Source organism: Fringilla coelebs, assembly GCF_963513975.1.
Source record: "Fringilla coelebs genome assembly, chromosome: 3".
NCBI classification, from domain to species: domain Eukaryota; kingdom Metazoa; phylum Chordata; class Aves; order Passeriformes; family Fringillidae; genus Fringilla; species Fringilla coelebs.
This window is the reverse complement of record NC_140030.1, coordinates 53,711,826-53,731,796: the sequence shown is the minus strand read 5'-3', so window position 1 is coordinate 53,731,796 and position 19,971 is coordinate 53,711,826. Positions and strand designations below refer to the sequence as shown.

General features: G+C 38.4%; 1 protein-coding gene across 2 annotated transcripts in view; it reads left to right on the top strand.

The window, feature by feature from the left end:
* Window positions 1-19,971, top strand: part of PTPRK (protein tyrosine phosphatase receptor type K) — a 374,688-nt gene that overhangs the window by 350,249 nt on the left and 4,468 nt on the right. For both annotated transcript variants that reach the window (XM_084201677.1, XM_084201678.1), the window contains 12 exons: window positions 2,351-2,535; window positions 4,253-4,340; window positions 5,177-5,253; window positions 7,858-7,894; window positions 9,692-9,789; window positions 10,475-10,591; window positions 11,318-11,472; window positions 12,577-12,712; window positions 14,526-14,675; window positions 15,248-15,421; window positions 18,009-18,140; window positions 18,355-18,480. In XM_084201677.1, coding sequence (XP_084057803.1) covers window positions 2,351-2,535; window positions 4,253-4,340; window positions 5,177-5,253; window positions 7,858-7,894; window positions 9,692-9,789; window positions 10,475-10,591; window positions 11,318-11,472; window positions 12,577-12,712; window positions 14,526-14,675; window positions 15,248-15,421; window positions 18,009-18,140; window positions 18,355-18,480 — 1,475 coding nt within the window. The remainder of the gene's footprint in view (window positions 1-2,350; window positions 2,536-4,252; window positions 4,341-5,176; window positions 5,254-7,857; window positions 7,895-9,691; window positions 9,790-10,474; window positions 10,592-11,317; window positions 11,473-12,576; window positions 12,713-14,525; window positions 14,676-15,247; window positions 15,422-18,008; window positions 18,141-18,354; window positions 18,481-19,971) is intronic.

Genomic DNA, 19,971 nt, shown 5'->3' with positions numbered 1-19,971 from the left:
AGCCCAGTTCTTTCACTCATCATCTTGTAGGTGACGTTTTCTAAATTTGTTGTCATTGTTTCCCTCTGGATGTTTTCCAGCTTTCCAACTCATAGGTTGAATTTTAAATTGCAGTGCCTCAAATCAGGTAGCATTCTTGGAAGAAGTCTTAATGCTGAGCTGAGTGGAATAGGTACCCCATGCCCCACTTTTACTGTTTCTGTTAACTGAACTGTATTTTCTCCTTTTTATTGTGTTCATGTTGCATTGAGTTACCTGTTAAATTCACAGTTATAATTTTCCAGTCCATTACTCCATTTTGTAGTTATATATTTGATTTCCCTTTCCGATACACGCTATTGTTGCATTCACCGTTCAATTCACCTAGTTGATTTTCACATTGTCTCTCAAATAATCAAGATAACTTTGTAAATCTGATCCTGTGCTTCTGAAGTGCTCATGGTACCTGCAGTGCCATACTGCCATGGTATTTTCTGCTGTGGCAGACACAGTCACAGACAGCTCTGAATACTAAGGAAGGACAAGGAACTAACTCAAAGAACAGCTTAATAGTTCCTGTCCGCTTTTTCATCTACTGGTAATGATATTCTGGGCATGATAATTTCCTCATATGAGCAAACCATTGATAGTTGGAAGAGGTACTAATTTTCATAGAGTGGACTGAAATACTGGAGAGAAATGTACAAGTTTTTGGGTACACCATGTAGTGTAGGTATCTGTAACCCTGTTCCTTTGGAACTGCATCATTTGGCCTGCTCCATTTTAATAGAGCCTTTGCTCAGCCCAGCGTCACAAAACAGTTTTCTTCTGCCTTATTTAGAGAAGAGGAATATTTTATGAGTTCTAAATCATAGAAAATGGGGTTTTTTATATGAAACTCTTATTACTTTGTAGCTATACCACTTTTCTTTTTCTTCATGTATAAGTTATTAATGCTGCTCTCCATTCTGTGTACATTAGCACTAAGTTGGTATGACAGTTTTGCTTTTCCCAAGTCCCTATTATTACACTGATAGTATAATAATGTGGCCCTTACATTTTTAAAATGGATTTCATTGTTGCCTATTGTAAAGATTTAACAACTTTGAGTGTCACTTTCTTTTAGCCATTTTCTAATATAATCCTGAAATAAATTTCTCATGTTCTGTTCACTCATTGTTTTTTGCTGCTTCAATGGGTTAAAGTGCCTATTACTGGTAAGTATTCTATGAGCAAGGGGGAGAACTACAAATCCTGAGGTGGTTTGAAATGTGTGTGATTTGGTATGGGTAACACTACAATGAAAAGTGATTGTTGCATGTCACTCACCTTGTCAGGCAGATTAGTGAGGCAGAAATTAGGTACTGAAATTAGCAATTCAGGTGACAGTTCAAAGAGTCGGGTTTCTCAGGAGATTTAATCCCAGAAGACATTAATAGTGTTTACATTTTGGTGTAATTGTACAAAATCCAACCCTTGGGGAGTCCATTTTGTTCCTGGAATGTTTTGCCTCCTAATCTAGATCCTTTGCAAGGAAAGTGGTAAACTGATTTCAAAGAAGTTTAGGAGGCATTGACTACCCACTTCTCATTTCAGTAGCTACTTAGATTAGAATTTTTCTTCCTCTGTAAATTCATTTGATCTGATAATTACTAATTTGAATAAAATTACTATTTCACAAAAGGGATTGACAATGTGTATGCAGCTGACCTCATGCCACTTTGACATATGGTATTGATACAAGAATTCTTGTAGCACAGAGAGCATTAAAAGAAAATTCTTTGCTTATACAGAGCAAAAAGTTGTGACTGAAACAGCACGCTCAACTCAAGTTTCATTTTTCTACTAAAAGACCAGAGTTAAAATGACCACTCTGTAGTGCTGATTCATCTTCTTAAGTGGAGGTGGTGTTCTGAAATGGTGGCATAATTGCTTCTCTTCTTTACTGGGTTCTCAATTCACTCTTTGTTGGCTTTAGACAAATTATGTGCTGATACTACTATGGAATTATTCTAATTTCTTATTTAAGGTGTAATATTGCTATTGATATGTATTAGCCCTTAAAAAGTTACTTTGGCTGATAGAATCTGGAATTTCCAAGTACATTAATGCCATAAAGTTTTGTAGTGTCAAATAAAATGCCCCTCAGACATCTTTATTAGTGGCTGAAGGACTGCAAACTTTTGTATGTGTTTGCTGTTAAATTCTTTTATGTACTTCACAGTATTTATGTGCTGGAGAGTAAGTGCTTTGCCTTCTCAGAAATTAGAGATGTTTTTGAAGGAAGAGGTTCAAAATAGATGTTGACATGTATAGCAGCAGGTTTTACTGCTCTGTGGGTACATAATGCACTGATTTCTTGTGAATACAGATGAAAATCACAGTGCAACAGCCGAGTCCAGCCGACTCCTGGATGTCCCTCGTTATCTCTGCGAAGGCACAGAATCTCCATACCAGACTGGGCAGCTGCACCCTGCCATCAGGGTGGCTGATCTCCTGCAGCATATTAACCTAATGAAGACCTCTGACAGCTATGGATTTAAAGAGGAGTATGAGGTGAGATCTCCAGCGGTGGGGCTTTGCTAGGAAAAATCCCTTTGAAATGAGCAGCCTTTTGTTTGCATTGTATTGCAGAAGGATGGAACTAAATGTCATGGGTTTAAGAGAAAAACAGATTAACAGGCTTAAGATTCTCATATATGTAACCCAAAAGTGAAATAGTGAATGGAGTCCAATGGTTTGGGCCTTTACAACTGCCTGATAGAAAATCCCTGTATGTTCCTTAGGGTGTAAAAAGAATCTTTATGACATATTGTAAGAAGCTGCCACTCTTTTGTTACTGCTCTTTAGTGGAACTGCTGTAATTAGTTATGTGAGCTATTTTCAGTGCAGATCTCCTGGATTAGGTTAAAGAAAATAATTTAACCTGCCTGGTTTTCCAAGAAACATTGACTGGAAGCACTCTCCTGATTTATTTTAGCATCTCAGTAGGGCGATACTGGGACTTAGCTCCAGGTGAGAAGCAGTAAAGAGATAATAAGGGTAGTAACTTCTTGAAGTTCTAATTAAACCTGCCTGAGCATGTCTACTTACAACTTAAATGTTAAAATGGAAGCAAGAAATTCCCAGCCGTGGAGGTAGAAGATGAGTACAGATTCATTTAGCTTCTGATCTCTGAATCTGTTGTGATTCTTTGGGATTAGAATATCAGGCAGGACACACAGTAAAGATGGGAATGGGACTGCCAAGTTTGCTCACAATACAGCTAGGTTTACAATGAGTTTTCTCTGAGTAAGCAATCTCTTCTGACACAGTTTTCAACCTTCTCTCCTTTCTGCAGCTGTCTCTACTGTAAACATAAGAACTGGAATAAATAAATGTGTGGTTTTTAAAAGAATATTATGCTCTTTTCCTCTCTTTTACTTAAACATGCTTTGTTTTGCTCTGCCTAACTTCAAGGCTAAGACCAAGTGTCAGCCACTACTGGGGGGAGGGTGGTCCCTGATGCTGTATCAGGTGTTTTCCTGCTTGCTACTTCTTCTATCTCTATGCATGACATCTATTCCCTGCTTTGGGCTTCTCACTGTGCATTAAAGTTCTGATTCCATGGCTACTGTGTATTTTCTGGAGATAACTTACCCAGGATAAGAGATCATCTGGAAGGAAGGAGTAGCATAGACCTACAACAGCAGTAAAATATCTACGGGCAATGAAGAGAAAGCCAAGGAGAAATAAAAACTGCTTCTATCAATACTGAGAGATCAAAGTCTTAAGCATTCAAAAATGTAGAATAATTTTGCTAGTGACTAGAGGTAGGGATATGAGGAAAGGCAAAAAGAACAATGAACATTGGCAGAGGAGCGTTCCTGATGTCTCTGTAGGAAGGAAAGATGTTTTACTAAGTAACGTGGAAAGCAATGTAATGCTGTAGTAAACAGGCTCTATACTACACTGTCTTGCGAGAAGAGCGATCAGTCTCTCTGTGCTTTCTCAGTTTACTGTCATTCCTCCATAGCAAGTTTGTCCTTCTGGCAATTACAGGATTTGAAATCCCTGTGGAGCTCCTCAGTGAGTTGCCCGCTAACAGGTAGCAGTCAGAGGGACAGGGGCTCCTTGTGTACCGTATTTGTGTATCATGGCACTGCCTGGAATGGCACCAGGGCAGGCGAGCAAAGCTGAACTTACTTTATGGTGGGGCAGTTCTTTTAAACTGTTATTTTTGGAGATAAATTAATGGTCAGAATGTTTTCTTTCGGAACATTTTTATTTATAGAGTTTCTTTGAGGGGCAGTCAGCTTCTTGGGATGTCGCTAAGAAGGATCAAAACAGAACAAAGAACCGCTATGGAAACATTATAGCATGTGAGTATCGGTGTCCTCGGTTTGAGCAATAGCTCTACTCTGTGTTACTCAGGCCATGCTCTCTCTTCCTTTGCAAGTCTCCAGTGGCACAGCTGCTGAATACCTGCGGTGGAGAAGCAGAACAGTGCCTTTCTCAGCTTTTTTTTTTTTTTTTTTTTTTTTTTTTTTTTTTGTTGTTGTTGTTGTTCTTCACAGTTCAACTTTCTTCCTTTTATAACTCAGGCTGAATTTCGCTTATGCATCTCTGTTGTGCAAGCTGTGGTAAGCATATATCAGCAACACGCTGGCACTCATTTGGATGTTGATTCTGTTTGTTTGCAATTTGTATTGTTTTACCCATGCAATGGAACACGCAGGAATCACCGTGCCCGAGAAGTCCCTGAATGGGCAGAGTTACCTCTTCATCAAATCCCAAGTGCATTGCTAACTCCTTTGTCTTGATTTCATTAATGTCTCAATATGAACTTGAGCAGGCTTGGGTTGGAAGTGAGGAAACAGTAATCAGCATTTTTGGTTTTCTAGATCACCAGCAGTGGAGCTGATGTTGAAAGGGACTTTGAGCAAGTAACCTGGTTTCTTTGTGTCTTTTTAACCTCTTGTGACAGTGCCAATACCTTTCAGCTGCACTTAATGAAATGTAGCGAAGGTTTTTTGAAGTAATTGCAGACCTCAGACAAAATGGTTCTTTGTATTTCTGTGTAAACAATTTGTATTTAAGGATTGTAAATTGTGAGGCGCTTATGCCAGCTGATTTTGGTTTTCTAGATGACTTACCGTTAATATCTTTCTTAAAAATCACACTTCAAAAAGGCTCCGTAACCACTTGGTTTTTACAGATGACCACTCCAGGGTGATTTTGCAACCTGTTGAAGATGATCCATCTTCAGATTACATTAATGCCAACTACATAGATGTGAGTGGAATGCACAGCTTTCTCCCTCTCAATTTGCCAGCTTCTCTATGTGAAATAATTGCATGTTATGCTACAAAATTATTGAAAGCTTTCTTTTATTAAGAACAAATGTACACTTTCCTTGTTCTACGTCCTAGTACTCACTGACATTGTTGTGCTTTCTTTCACATCTGACTTTGGTTTGGGCTGTAGATTTGGCTGTACAGGGATGTAAGTACCACTATATGTGAATAACAGCATCCTATTGTAAATATTTAATATAGATATTGTTATTAATTACTTTCTTCTTCTATTTTTATCAGTTGATAACTATGCATGCCTCATCTAATTTATCTCATCTGTTCCTTTAAAAAATTTATTTTCTGTGTGAATATTTTTTGTACTTGTTTTGAAAAGATAATTTAGCCTTTTAGCTTAGCCCTGAATATTATTGGATGTTTGGTAACTCAGGTGAGCCTGTCTGTTAAAGAGAATTTGCTGTTCCCATATTTTAGTGGTCATTTTGGCCACTAGCTTTTCTTTTCCCCTTCCCATGTATATGTAAGAAGCTAGATAGTATGCTGCACCGTAGTTGCTTTAAAATATACCTGTGGAGTAGTCATAATATGTGTTTAGTAAAAAAAAATGAGGGATAATCACATATGTAGGTTGGGGGTTTTTTTCTTTGTCTGTTTTTAACAATGTTTTAGACAAGCAATATTTAGCTGGCATTTGCTTTAAGGTGCTAATTTAGGTATTACAAAGTATATACACAAACACACATACACACATATATATATATTTTAATATGAAAATTTCCTCAGTTCTGAAAAAAATCTCTAAAATTTGAAATTCCATACTTTAATCAGAATATAAATGAGTTTATAAACTTTAAAAACTGATCCAAATTTTGCCAGGCAATTTGACTAGCACAATATGACTTTTAACACCTAAGGAATAAACTCTAATTAACACCTTAGGAATAAACAAGTTTTTATATTCAAAATAATTCCAAAGCCATTTGAAAGGTAGTGGAATAGTTATAAGTGCTTTTGAAATCCACGGCTTTGACAGCTTTTCTTTATAATTTCACCTTAGTAGTTTTTCCTGACCACTTTTAGTTCATAAGTTATTTAAGCCCCTTTTGACTTTCCAGGATACAAAGATTTAGCTCCAGATATATTTCTGTCTTTTTTATTTGGATATTTTAACATGGCAATCTCTGTGAAATGATAGGCCTGTGATATTTTGCCTGGGGCCTGAAACAAGATAACTCTCACAGATTTTGAATAATTCCCTGAGGATATTGATTTTCTTATTTAGGAGTGAATTCAACCTCATTAGAAGCAGGCAACAAGTTAAAATTGGCATTTTACAATTTTTAAGTGACACTTTTATCTTCTTCTCAAAAGCATTACTGAGTGTAAACCTGTCTAGCACAGGTTCTACTTCCATAATTTTAAGATGTGCCTTCATATTAAGGACTTCAGGAGAAATTTTTTCATCATTTAATGCAATTTTGGTCTCCTGTAAAGCGGAGAATAAGATATTCAAATGGTTTTTTAGAAGCCCCAGAGGAAGGTGCTCTCACTCTAGACAGGAATGAAGCAGTCTGTGGAAAAGAATATAAACTCCTTGTGTACACAGAAATCCTTCACGTTAGTAGCATCTTGTGAATACCAGGAATCCAAGGGCTTGTACTCCCCTGCAATGCAATACTTCCAGCAAGTGGCCTAATAAAACTTAACCTGGAGAATAACTGGAGTTATGAACATTTCCAGATTGTGAAATTCAGTGTTGTCTTCTCACCAGCAACACTAGACTTTCCTTCCTCTTTGTAGCTAAATTGCTGGCACTGGTCAAAATATAGTCTGAGTTATTTCAAGAGCAGTAGCTCTTTGTCTTGTAGTTTTTATGTGGACAATTAGTGCTGCTAGCATTGGCATAGATCCAGCTATCTGGAAAGGCTTAGCTGTGTAGGATTATCTATTTACCTATATATAGATATGTATATGTGTGTGTGTAAGACTGTGTATATACTTGTGTGTATCATGCCCACTGTAATTGATGCACACTTTGTGCAGTCGAGCAGATTTCACTGCAGTAGGACCTTGATTCTGTGCACACACCAATGTGTTTGTCTCCATTAGTTAGGGCTGGGGCACATACCTCTTTGTGCCTTTCAGTGAGTCTCTGTTTAGAGGAATACAAAAGGTGTGTATTTTTTCATATTGGCTAAGCTGGGAGAACAGATCAGCTGTGAGATAATGTGGTGGCAGAGAATTTTTATTGCATTTTAAATAAAAGCCCAAATATATACAGCTAGGGAAATAATGTCAATAGAAGACTAATTTTTAGGTGCAAGGGAGCAATCTAGAGTACTTCTTCCTGGTACATTACAATGTCTGTTCAAGTCAGATGTTCTTATTTTCATTTTATCTGTTGTCATTCAAACCTTTTCAATATTAACTGGTTTTTTAGGTTTTGAGCTTCATGCTGCTCTTAAATATTGGTTTGTTCTGAAAATGTTGTCTAGATATAAGGATTCTGTAGTATCCTTATGCTTTTATTTTCCACTCTCTGTTACTAATATGGTACTCAAACCAACTTATATTGCTGTTTTAGGGATATCAGAGACCAAGTCACTACATTGCAACCCAAGGTAAGGATCTGCCAGCTTTAATCAAATCAAACAATTGTTCTCTGTAGAGTTCCACAGTGTTTTGGTAAAATAGAAGTAGAAGAAAGTAAAGCATACCCAGTATTGTGAGTTATCATCTTGTGTTATGGTAAATTAACATAGTATGTTTGGGTGGAATGTGAATAAATTCAAAAATTGCACTAATGTATCATGTTAATTAGCTATTGAGCAAATCTATCAGTGATAAATTCAGCTGATAAAGTCAGAACCTACTACCATGATTTCCAATTATGAAGATGAATAGAGAAAAGAGACATGAACAGAGAAGAGAACAGTTTCAACTTGCCTTGAGGCATTTTTCTTTCCATATTACAATGTTTTATTTTGCTGTCTACAACTTGGTCCAGGATGCAGTGAAGATAGTAATGATAAATTAAACTCTTTCAGAAAATCTGGGTAAAGTAATGCCAGAGGACAAAGACTCTGTGTACAAAGGAGTGAGGCAAAATCTTTATCATAAAACACCCTGCTAATAAAAAGGGGTGCTAGAGAAGAAAATAAAAATTTCTATTTTTTGGTTTGTATTTCTGATAGAACTCCTCACAATGAAGAAAACCAAATAGATCAGTCTAAGATCGCACTAAGAGGCTATGATTTAAAGTAAAAATAATTAGATTTAGGTGTGCCATTATTTGATCTGTCAGCATAATTAGATAGATGTCTGGAAATACCCTATTATTTGTCCCTCAGTTGATTGTAGGTGCACACATGAATGTCAAAGTAAAAACTTATTTTACAGCAGGATGCTTAGAGTTCTGGTCACATTTGTTTTTTATTTTTGTGTAAGTGCTGCCTAAATAGGTCTCTACATGGCATTAAGTCTGCATTTGTATTTTACTTCTGTTTTACTATGCAAATCATTGCTCATAATAGTGTGTAAATGAGAGAAAAATTTATTGTGGCTTTTATGTGCAGCCTTTGATCTAGCATATGAAAGAATGTGTTTGAGTCTTCAAATGTGATACTTACAGTTAGTGGTGTGCTTGGCAACGTGAGCTTTAGAGTTGGACTGGATGATGTTAAAGGTCTTTTCCAGATAATTCTGTCATTCTGTGTCTGTTATATGCAGTAATATTTATAGTACTGCTGGATAGTGGTAAAGGAGCTGTTTTGGAGACTATTTTAACAGTGCAAATGCCTCTGTCACTCAACTGAACATGTCTCTGCAGCAGAGCAAGAAGCAAAACTTAAACATGTGCTTCTCATTGCCTCACAGAAAAGTACTTAAGTTAGTTTAAATATGCTTCTGGGGGAAGTGTCTGGCTCAGAGCCTACTTGTGCATCCATGCTTGCCAGGAAGTGGATAGCAAGTGCAGAGTGTCTGTACCAGCACCTTCCTGCCTGATACTTCACTCTGGCATGGGCATCTCCTTGGCGAGCACCTGAACAAACGTGTTCTCAACACATTATATTTAACAAATGTAAAACAAAGCTGGAAGTGTAACTATAGATGCAGTCACACATTGCTGTGTCCTTGTAGCTCTCAAGCAACTTCTGTCGTTTTGCTACATGAAACACCTGCCATTATTTCCTTTCAAGTGGTAATTCAGTTAAATTGAGAATATCCAGCGCTGGTTAGAAGTAACAATATAATCTGGAAACTGGCACATTGGCAGGATGATGTGGTTTCACAAAATTTTCTTCTCTGAGCAAATGTGCTCACATGCATCAGCTCTGAAACACACTGGCTTTTATCCTTAGCATTCACTTTGACTGTTATTTTTTTGCAGAATATTACCTGAATTTTTTTTCTTACAGGTCCAGTTCATGAGACTGTTTATGACTTTTGGAGAATGATATGGCAGGAGCAGTCAGCTTGTGTTGTGATGGTCACAAATTTAGTGGAAGTTGGAAGAGTAAGTTTTTGGATTTGTTTTTCTATTAATGCTGAAAGTGTAAAGAAAAAAACTGCTGACAACACATACTATGGGCAGAATGTAGAAGGGTCTTGTGAAGGGCAGCCCTGCTTCCTGAGGGGGCAAGGGGAGGGAGTCCAGGCAATGTTGCAATGTTATGGTATTGTCTAAAAGCAGCTTCTGAAAGCTGATGCTGTGCTGCTTCGTCTGAGTCCAAAATTCATATTTCAGCAGACTAGATTTGTATGGTGTCACTCAAATGATAAGAGTCATAGAGGAAACATACTTCTGTATCAGTGGCTAGAAACCAGCAAATTATTTACAGTTTAGCAGTAACATATACCTCAGGGAAGTCTATAAAGTATCTGGGATTACTTGCAACAGTTTGATTATGGGTACAAAATGCATCACAATTTAGCATAAGTGGAAATATATCCCACAGCTCAGCACTAAGGAAAATACAAATGCTCATTTAGAAGTGAATTGGCACCTAAATGCAGCTGTGTAAAGCAGTGGAAACTCCTTGTAGCTAGTGCTTAACTTGACATAACAGCCGCTAGCCATGACAAGCCGCATGAATGCACGATCACTTTGGAAATAAATGCAATATAATGCAGTACGTGCAGTACAGTACCCTCAAGCTTTTTTTTCCCTTGGTGTAAAATCATACCCATTTTTTATTTAGGTCAAGTGTTACAAGTACTGGCCTGACGACACTGAAGTTTATGGGGACTTCAAAGTGACTTGTGTAGAGATGGAGCCCCTCGCGGAATATGTCGTCAGGACCTTCACTCTGGGAAGGGTGAGCACATTTTGAAAGGGCTTAGCAAAATACTGTTTCCTGGTAGCGAGGAGGATGAAAGAGGCTATGCTGAGGTTTCTGTGGAATATCGGATCCTTCTAGCTTGTTAGCTGGGCCACAATGTAGGCAGCCTTAGTTTACCATGGGAGTTATGCATTGCATCAGTGCTGCCCAGGCATGCATCTCACTGTGGGACTTTGAATTTCCCCAGAAATGTCAGCTGCCACCCTCCCCCTCTGAAAGTCACCTCTTCTCCACAGTCACACTTCTGAGCTAAACTCAAGTACCAGATTATGAGTCATCCCTTAGCCCTCTGTTCTGACCGCAGCTGAGTCAATCTCAATCAAAGGACAAATGCTGTGAATACTTTATGTGATACAGTTGTGGTCTCATGGTAAATCATATTTGCCTTTAAATATAGCAGGCCCTTGCCCTAGTCAGCAACACTTCTGAAAATCAATGTGAAATGCATTGAAGTCTATTAAAAAAAAACTTCAGTGCAGCAAAACTAGCATACCTAACACCTCAAGTAAAAATTACAAACTTCAAAATTAAAATAACCCAATGACATCTCTAAACTTCCTATGGATTGTTGCTTTAAATAATTGATGAAATTATGAAAACTGCATGTAGAGTCTACCAGTATGTGGGGTCATTATTTGAGCCAGATAATATCTAGTCTATGAAATACTTCGAATTTCATAACCTTTTTTTTGCCTTTTACAGAGGGGCTACAATGAAATCCGTGAAGTTAAGCAGTTTCATTTCACTGGCTGGCCAGATCATGGAGTTCCTTACAATGCCACAGGACTGCTTTCCTTTATACGGAGAGTGAAATTATCTAACCCTCCTAGTGCAGGGCCTATTGTTGTCCATTGCAGGTGTGTACCAAAGGTGTAGATTTGTATTTTTCACAACTGTTTATATGGTTATTTACAGCAGTCTCTTCTGAAGCATCCATCACTTTGAAATGCTTGGTTTTCATTCTTCCCTTTTTGAATTGCCTGATTCACACTGCAGTAGGATTTGGCTGTCTACAGCAATGTTTGGAAATAACCAGATTCTTTTCTTAAATAAAATAGTCTGAGGTTTTCTTTTTCCTGCAACAGCTGCACCAGCTAGATCATGATAGTCCAGGCTATCATTTTAGGTAGCCTTCAACAATTTTGTGACAGCATTTGAGAATGAGTGTAGATACATCTGCTTTGATAGCTTGGTGTTGCATATAATGTCTGAACAGATTATTAATTTAAAGCAAAGTAAGCAAGTAGATGAAGAAAGATGGAATGAGGTTAGTGGCAACAAATAGAGAGTGTTTCTCCTGTGCTGATTTTGCAAGGTTATGTTGTTGGGACACCATCCTTTGACAAATAGAATTTGTTTTCTACAAGTGTTTGATTTACCTAAGTATTTTAGTCAGAAGTTTAATTACATTTTGTAGATAAAGTTACTCAGCCTTTACAGATTATAATAATTCACTGTGCAAAAATTATCCATAGCTTTATGTAAAGCCAAAATAAATCATTAGTGAATCTTCTGGATATTGTTAAATGTGCTGTCTGAACAAGCTTGGAACTTCCCTGGTAAAAACATGCATTTGAGTTTCTTATTGTAATAGATCATTTAAAAATCGTTCTTAGTCTTATCAAAGAAAAACAAGATCTATAATATTCTGAAGCGCATAAGTTTAATCAATCTTCAGATTTCAGTTAAACTAACTTTTTTAATTTAAGTATTGATCTGGGTGATAAAAGTAATAAAATTTTTTTTCTGTTATTTAGTGAATCAAATGTAATAGAAAAATATTTTTTGAACACATCAAAAGATTTAAAGGACATTATGATGAGAGGGAGAGAAGATAAAAATTAGATCGTGGTTGTGATAAAAAACTGAATGATTTTATAAGAATTCTCTCAGTCATGGTTATGAAATTTGTGTATGTTTTTCTGGGGCTATTCCTAACAGTATTTACTGGTTCTTATCAGTGCTGGTGCTGGACGGACAGGCTGTTATATTGTGATTGATATCATGTTGGATATGGCAGAACGAGAAGGTGTTGTGGATATCTACAACTGTGTCAAAGCTTTGCGGTCCCGGCGCATCAACATGGTACAAACGGAGGTACAGCAGTTTGCCTTTGAAGCACCTGATGCTTTTTGAAATGTTCTAGGTCAGGGTTTCACTGGGACTCTGCAAAGTGAGCAGGTGGTGGCCCTGTCAAGGGGGCACCTCCACTGGGGACAATTGCTGAGTGTAAAAGCACCCAGAACCAGGGCGGTGCAACAAATCTGCTAACTCTTGTAGTCTTCACAGAAACAAGTGCCCTCCTAACTAGGTAACAAAAGGAAAGAAAAGGATTTTTTCAGGGAAGACCTTACCTTAGGCGTGTCTGGGATATCTCTCCCCAGCTCTGGTATTAGTGATCCCAAAGGTGGAATTTCAGCAGGCTGACACTTGTTTTAAACAACCTTCAGTCACTTTATCTATAACTGGACTGGTGAACTTTATGTCCATTTCACACTCTCTTTTCAATTCTGTTTTTGTTTGCTTTATTAACCTTGCTGCGAGTCTTTTCCATATTTTTACTCTTGGTCTGTCAACACACCTTCAGCAGCTTCACAATAAAACCATTGCCCGAGGAATGAAGTTCTAACAGCTCCCACTCTGCCACCAGAGTACCACAAAGAAACATGGGCAATTGGTTTATATTGGCAGATTACCTGAAGTGGTTCACCACTTCTGTCTCCTGCCCTCCATAAGGACATGTACCTGAGATGTTATTTCACCTGTGACCTCATGAGAATCTCTGCAGTTGGCAGCCAAACATGTCAGTGTAATTTGGTGCTGTTTTTATTCCATGCTGCAACTTATGCCAGTTGAACAATAGATGGTCCTGGTCAACTACTCCTGCTACAGGGCCATTAACCTTTAGGAAGTGCATGAGCTGGAGGGTTTCAATGTGACTGCTTTAACACTCACGGTCTAATCTGCTCTTGCATGTGAATTAGCACATCTACTGTTATTCCTTTCTCTCCCTTTTGCCTCTTACCTCTCACCTTCTCTCAGAGGTTCACACTTGCATAGCAAAACAAAGCTGTCATTGCATTAAGTTAGTGTGATGGTCTTACAGTCAACAGTGATGCTAATAGCGCCATAGCTGTATGGGTAAGGCTGTGGAGCCAGAAGGTGACTGTGGTCATTGGACATGTGCTGCTTTTGCAGGCACATGTTAAATTTTGTGCTCTTAAGGGCCTTGTTGGTATTCACATTAGCTACATGAGGCTGGCACAGGTCTAGAAAAAGTTTGCATCTGTTACTCTCAGGATGAGTAAATATAATGGGCATTTTGTGTAAAAATTGACAGGAGGCCTAACTGAAGTAGTAATGCAGTTATCCAGGACTCAGGCTCTCACAAGGCAAGTTAGTAAAAATGGGAAGAAATGGTGCTTCTGTTGGAACACACTGGAATTTATTACTGGCCTAGAGCCAAGTATGAGGCAACTGATGCACTAGCTTGCACGTGCATAAGGAGGATGCAGCCTGCCAAATACTTGCTAATCACACTAGTAGTGCTTGAAGCAATTTACACTTTCTGCTAACATCAGAAGATTTAAACATATTAAAAAAAATTGATAAAGAAAACAAGCCTTTGGCATATGCACAGAAACCCACAAGCACTACAAGAAAACTGAAAATCTCTTAAATAAATTACTATCCCTGTTCTGTTAAGTTTTACTGAATTTAAATTGGTCCTGAAGGAAACATCCTGTTCACTGCACCCCAATAAGAACAAGACTGTTTATTATTTAATGTGTTGATGGACAGTACTTTGAATGGGTTTAAGAGTGTGCAGAAGGCCTGTTTATCCTAAAAGAAGGAAAGATCTGTTGGTTTTAAATGGCTACAATTTTTGTTTCTTTTCTTTATTTGACAGGAGCAGTACATCTTTATTCACGATGCCATTCTAGAAGCTTGCCTGTGTGGAGAAACTGCCATTCCTGTCTGTGAATTCAAAGCTGCTTATTTTGATATGATTAGAATAGACTCCCAGACAAACTCTTCGCATCTCAAAGATGAGTTTCAGGTATTCACAGTTCCTACTAACTCTTGATGTGACAACAATTTTTTTGCCCCTAGATACATTTAGTTTATTTTAAGGAGAAGGTTTTTCATATGACTTTTATAGCCGTTGGTCCCTAACTTTTTTTTTCACAAAATAAAGCACCCATGTTTATGTGCTTTTCAAAATTGTTTTAAATACAGAATATCCTTCTTTTAATAAAATTGCAGCAAATATCTCTCTGAAATAAAGACCAGTGAGTAGGAACCAGAGAGTGTTCTGGCTTGCATTTGCACATGGAAGGCATAGCTTTTTAGAGCTCCAAAGGATCCTCTTTGTTTTATTCCTTTCTGAAGGGACGGTGTCACGCAGAATGTGTTCAGTGGTACATGGAGTGCCTTTAATACCTGCAGCTTCACCCCCCTTTGCAAAGCCCCAGAAGGTCCAACAAACAGATAGGAACGTGCATTTACTAATGTCTTCTTGCTAATGCCTCGTGTTTTCTCATATTGCAATATTTTACAGTAAAACTCGGGGCTCCTGAGTCCCACGTGCATTAGCTCAGCGTGCTAAAACAAGCATCCTCTTTCCCTTAGACCCTGAATTCTGTGACCCCTCGCCTGCAGGCAGAGGACTGCAGCATTGCCTGCTTGCCAAGGAACCACGACAAGAACCGCTTCATGGATATGCTGCCACCTGACAGATGTCTGCCTTTCTTAATTACTATTGATGGGGAGAGCAGCAACTACATCAATGCTGCTCTTATGGACGTAAGAGACTACCTTCTTTGTCTGCATAGCGTGCCATGGAAAGCCCTGTAATGTGAGAGAGAGCACTTGCTGGCTTAAGAAAGGGTAATTCTGTTGCTGCAGTGCCAGTAAAACAGTCATAATGAAGAAGGGTGGGGGGGAGAAGGTAAGAAGCCCCACCAGCCTGTGTTTTTGTTCAGAAGGTTAGTTATCTTTAGTCTTTGGCATCCTTGTGGGACCCTCTGGAAATCTCACCTTTTTAACAGCATTATATAAAGCTCTGGTGTCCAGACCTCCAAATCTCAAATCTCAGCAGGATCTCAAAAATCTGCTGTTTGTTAGGAAGTAAATGTTATCTATCTGAACATGAGGCTACTATCATTATTTCATAAAAAAGTCTTTCTATACTGACACAGGAGCAACAGAGGAAGAAAAAATGGTTTTCTTGGCATGTTTGGGTATAGAGTGTAGGATTGGGGAGTTTGTTGTTTATATTTTGAGTTGCAGCTCTTTAAAGTTGAAGTCTGAGTTACTGTACTAAGTACTGAGTTACAGTACTAAATACTGTCGGGGAAAAGGTGAATTAATGTGAAAAATGGAGTTAAACCTGCTTATACGTGTCTGCAGTTCATGTGCTGCCAGACACCCTCCTGTGCCTCCCATTGGCATTTCCAAAGTTAGGCCCCTATAGCCACTTTTACAGTAAATTCTTAAATAAGTGGCCTAATTTCCAGGAGCATCTCCCCATCTTCAAAAATGAAATGCTATCAGAAACTGCCATGTCAAGGAGAGATGCTGAAATTAAATGGCAAATAGCAGCAGAAATCATCAACACTGATTGGTTGAGTTCTGCCTGAGCTAGGACAGGAAACAAACTGATAGCAAAATGCAGCCCCTAATATCAAAACCAGTGTATTGTGTCAAAAAAAATAGAGGAGTAGTGTGCATAAGACCAATCTATCACTGGGGGGGCTGAACAAATGAATTAGAGCAGTGAACAGAATTCTGGCAGCAAAAATTGTTTAGAATTGCAGTTAAAATGGCATTAAGCACCTGGATAAAATTGATGTGCTATGAACCAACCAACAGAGCTGCATTGAGGAGCGTGGTTTGGGGTGAAAGAAAGGCAACACAGGCTGTGGGGGGCAGGAGGGCTCTTGAGTGTGCAACAGCAGGTAGAACATGAACCAAGCAATAAATTAATGGATCAGCAGTCAGAGGCAAGTTAGAAAAGGAAGAGGTGGTACTAATAAAAGGAAAAACAACAGCAGAAATAAAAGGTATTATATTACAATGAAGGCATATAACAAGGTTATAAGTAAAAGGTTAAAATTTTGCATAACACAAGCTTTTTTTTTTTTTTTTGCCTTTTTTCTTCTGGCTGTTTCTTTTAAAACTGATTTATTCAGAGAAGAGGAACTACTCCTGGACAAGGAAAAGGGACTTTCAATAACAAAACTGAAAGAAGAACTTACCCCTTGTCTTTCTCTTGAGAAACATGATATATTATGGGAAAGAGGGTTAGGAAAATGTCAGCTAGGACTTGTTTTATTTCTTAGAAGTACAGGGGAAGAATAAAAATTGGTTGTCCCTGTGTTGTCCCTGGGCAGTTCTAGGAAGCAGGACATGAGCTGCTACTACCCCAAAATAGTTTCTGCATTAGAAAAGGTAACAAAAATCTATATTAAAAAAATCAGCAACCTCCTTGATCTCTTGTCAAGCGAGTACTGATGCTAAAGACACTAACAACAAGTTATTGGAAGGCATGTCGATATATTGCACATAACGATCCCTTAGATCAATCTTCAAATGAGCAAGCTTCCACAGCAAAAGTGGTTTATCTGCCCTGCCAGGTCTTTCTCCTGGGTTAATTTACTTTTCCATGGATGGTTACAAATTGCCTGTAAAAGACTTCTGATCCCTCCTCTTCTGCTTGCTGCTCATAATACATCTGCAGCAGGAAAGTAGCCCCTCCACTGCTGCATCTCAGTGCAAGGCTGGGAGTCCCTATTTGCAGTTGTGTATAACACAGCATACAGAAAGTGGAACCTGTGGTCATGGCAGGAAATAGGATTTTGCTGTTGAACTTATGCTTTCTGCTGGAAATTGGTCCCAGTGATTCCAAAAGTCTGTTCTGTGGGTGTCACTGTGGCTGTGCACTGTCAAGCAGACTTTGGGGTAGAGCTTAGTCCCCAGTTCAGTTGCAGCGTTCACATAAAACCTTCTGTGGAGAGGGTGATCTTCTGAGACCTCTGCACCCCTCTCTGCATCACTGGGTGAAGGTTCCCTGCTTGGCTCCTGGACACAGTGCCTAGAGCAGAGTTGCCTGAGCCTCAACTCAACAGAGCCACAAAGAACATCTTCAGTGCCCGGAGCATACCTGAGTATAAAAACAGGGCTTGTTCTGTAACCAAGGAGAAGGCAGACCTGAGCAGAGGTCTGTTCTTTCTTCTTATTGGAGATGATAATGTGTTGTTAACTTTTACATCCTCAGTGATATATGAAGTAATTGATGTCACACCTTTGTTCCATTTTTATGTTTTGTTCTGTTTCAGTAGAATTTAAGTACTTCCCATACCAGTACTAACAAAATTGTTTGCCTTTACAGAGCTACAGGCAGCCGGCAGCTTTTATCGTCACACAACATCCTTTACCAAACACTGTGAAAGATTTCTGGAGATTAGTGTACGACTATGGCTGTACTTCTCTCGTGATGTTAAATGAAGTCGACTTAGCACAGGTTAGTTTGGAGCTTGACTTTTCCATGTACGTCACATGCTTTAATCACTCTGGACTTACTATATGATGAAAATGTAGAGCAATTATTCTCTGTTCTACAGCAACTAATCAGCACTAGTTGCTCAGTAAAGGTCAGGTGCGATGTCTGCAGTGGAATAAGGCAATGCTGAAGTTGTAATTTACCATTTAACTCTGCCTGTTTTGCTCTGGCACAGGGCTGCCCACAATACTGGCCCGAGGAAGGGATACTGCGGTACGGCCCCATCCAAGTGGAATGCATGTCATGTTCCATGGACTGCGACGTCATAAACAGAATTTTCAGGATATGCAATCTAACAAGAGTAAGGATTATTCTAACAATATGTGACAGAAAAATATGTCATTTTTCACGCTCTCTAGGCTCTTGTGCTTTTTAATTTTGAATAATAGTAAAGTACTCATGTTCATAAGACATTACCCAGAAAGGGTCAGTAAAGTATCAGCATCTAGTACTGATTTCTAGTACTTTTCAACAGCTGCAGTACTTTTCTACAGTACTTTTCTACAATAAGCAGAGAGCTTTAAGGTGAATGGATGTTGTTCTGAGACATTAATCCCTGATGTGTGAGAAGTATTCTGTATTCTGTTTATTTGGTGTACAGTAAAAGAAACATCCCTATAATGAATGTGTACTATCAGGTTCGTAGCTTTGGTAAGATGTTTTCTGTGGTGAATCACGAACAGAAACACTGAGGCTGGTTTTACAACCAGCACCTTCTCAGCCTAAGATGTGAAAACCACAACAGGAAAGGCAGACTGTGGCACCCTGCAAAGCAGGGTGTGATAAACCCCTGAAAATTCCTCTGCCTTTAATGGGTTCTGCCACCACTGTGCCTCAACCTACAGTTATCATCTTTTTCTCAACTTCAGTAGCAGTGCCAGTCTTGCATTCTTGTCAGCTCTTTCATACCTTTGACCATCTTATCTTTTTGCTGTCCCATAGTGTTCCACACTTGCAGCATCTTCTCAAACCCTGCTTGCCATACAGTGTTTACTCTTTAGCTCACCTCTATGAATTGCTTATTTATATTGCCCACCACAAAGAGTTACAGGCGCTTGTGCCACTAGTCTATGTACAATTAACCAGCAATCCCTATTTTACTTACCATGACTGCTTTTTATCTTCCATCCAATTCTGAACTTATCACAATTTCTAGTGTATCTTGGATATATGTTTAACACTCATTAATCTTGAAAGGTAGCTCTGAAGAAAATTAATTACTGTGTACACAAAGTTCTTTCATGTGTTTCATTTTGTTTTTGTTTTCTTTTATTTTGGTAACATTTTCATTTTTCAGAGAGCAAAGATCAATTTTCATGGGGCTAGTATTTCACTTTTTTTTTTTTCTTATATTCAGAATTGCAAAAAACATTTTCAGCTCTTTTTGGAAACTACAGGAAACTAAGGTGTGGGCACACTGGCAAATATTACGCTATAGCACTTTTTACTTGTATTTTGAGACTTCCTCTTTTTTTTTCTTATTTTATTTTTTTCCATTTCTTCTTTTTTTATGATGCTTTGATTTTCTACTCTTCTACTTCTCTTTGTCTCCTATGTCCTTTGGCTCATAAGCCTTGCTTTTAAAAATTTCTCTGCTATGTTGTTACTTTTCTAAAATCCACATTCCTACTTGTCATCTCCAGCTTCAAGAAAGTAGAATATTTATTCTTCCTGTTATTGAGGCCTTTCTTGTGACAGTCAAATTCTATTCAAAGCTCTCCCTATGTCACATCTAGCACGTGGAAGGCTCAGAGACTGGCAGCAGTGCTGTCATAATTATCATAGTCTGGCA